Raw genomic sequence first — 1677 nt, forward strand, 5'->3', positions numbered from 1 at the left:
ACCCTGGTAGTGATGCATGAGCCTGAGGCAGAAATGGTTTGCTTTGAAGAAGAGTTAGAAAATAATTGATTTGATCTGCGTGTGTGTGGCAGAGTGGGTAGGGCGGGGGAGGGCTGAGTGAGGGAGAGGCTGGAATCTGGAATAACGCCCGAGTTTCAGGCCTCGTGGGCCACAGTGGAGAGGACCAGACTGGTGGGGGAAGGAGGTTGGCTCTGTTTGGGACACATTCCTCTTGAAGTCTGTGAGAGAGTCGAGTATGGACGGACCACAGGCAGGTGAATATACAGGTCTGAAGCTCAGGAAAGAGATTTGGTGTGAGGTGACCAGAAAATGCTGATGAAAAAGTGGGACCAAAGGAAAGATCCATGTTCTTAGATTTCTCTCAGGCTACTGCCTGGTTTAATTTGGCCTGTTTTTATATTCCTGTTGAGTCGTTGAATGTGGGTCATTGTTTATTTTCATAACTAACACATGTAGACTTTCTGTGTGATGATAACAAAGGAAAAACAGCTGCTACTGAAGGAGGGAAAATAAGAAGAGAAGGAAAAAGTCAAGAGAAAGGGATCCCAGAGAGGCGTGGGGAAAGCTCTGTGTGGGTCCTCCTTTTGCCCCAGGCAACGGGCTGGGCCTGGTGTCTCTGCTCACTGTGTCTTCTCTCCTCTCTTCTCCTTTCTGATTATGTTTCACTCACCTCCTTTTCCCTTTACTCCTTATTAGTCAAACCCTAGATTCCCCCAGAGGCTTTTTGTTTCTGTTTTTTGGTGGGCAAGAAAATAGGAATGATTATTTTTCCAAACCTTGGCCTTCTGCACTTCATACAGGCCTGGGCAGATGGAACTTTTGGGTTGATGTGGTCACAGGTACACAGAGTTCTTCTGTCTCTTCAGTAAAAACACTGTATGTTTCACTAATGCAATTGGTGTGAATTGTTTTTCCAAAAATTTAACTCTACTTCAATCGGATTTTCTCATGCATTGTTTTTGCAAGACCAGATAATGAAATTTAAAAAGGAGTTTCTTCTCAAAACAACTTAAATCAATTGCTTTAATAATAAACATTCACCAAGTTATACTCATTAAGAAAAAAATGAAAAAACTACTCTGTTGTTTTTCTTCTTCTGATGTAAGGTGAAGACTTACAAATAGTTGTTAACTGTGTTTGGTTAAGAAGAATTTGTTTTCATTATATATATCATATATGTACTTATTAAGTTTTTCTTTTTTGCCAGTCTGTCAAGTCAAAATTTGAATGTGTTTTGGGCAGGAGAAAAACCCAGCTTTGTTACAAAAGTTTTGCATTATGAACATGATTTTGTTGTGCATCTATTTTCATTCTTGTTAAGGGATGAATTCTATTGCACAAATCCAGTGTATTTTATGTATTAAACATGTGAGCTCAGGAATTTCATTTGGTTCTGTAAATATACACATCTACATTAGATGGCCAATCCAAACATAGGACTCAGCCAACTGGTTTCTAACCCAATTTGGCCCTCCCATCTTCTTCTGGTTTGCAAAACAACTGGCTTTGGGGAAGAAAGTAAATCAAAGTAACATTTGTTATTAACAATTTTCTTCTGAGACTTAATGTATACTAATTTTTTTAGAGGTAAAACATATCAACATTTACTGCAGAAACACCTTAGGAGAACAAACACTAGAACTTTCTTCAAGGTAT

At 39.2% G+C, this 1677-nt stretch overlaps 1 protein-coding gene across 1 annotated transcript in view; it reads left to right on the top strand.

Annotated features, from left to right (window-relative positions):
- Positions 1-256: 256 nt before the first annotated feature.
- Positions 257-1677, top strand: part of LOC103607556 (estrogen receptor-like) — an 80243-nt gene continuing 78822 nt past the window's right edge. The window contains exon 1 of the mRNA XM_008592050.1: positions 257-275. Within this exon, the coding sequence (XP_008590272.1) occupies positions 257-275 (19 nt within the window). The remainder of the gene's footprint in view (positions 276-1677) is intronic.

Source organism: Galeopterus variegatus, unplaced genomic scaffold (genome assembly GCF_000696425.1).
Source record: "Galeopterus variegatus unplaced genomic scaffold, G_variegatus-3.0.2 Scaffold7534, whole genome shotgun sequence".
NCBI lineage: Eukaryota > Metazoa > Chordata > Mammalia > Dermoptera > Cynocephalidae > Galeopterus > Galeopterus variegatus.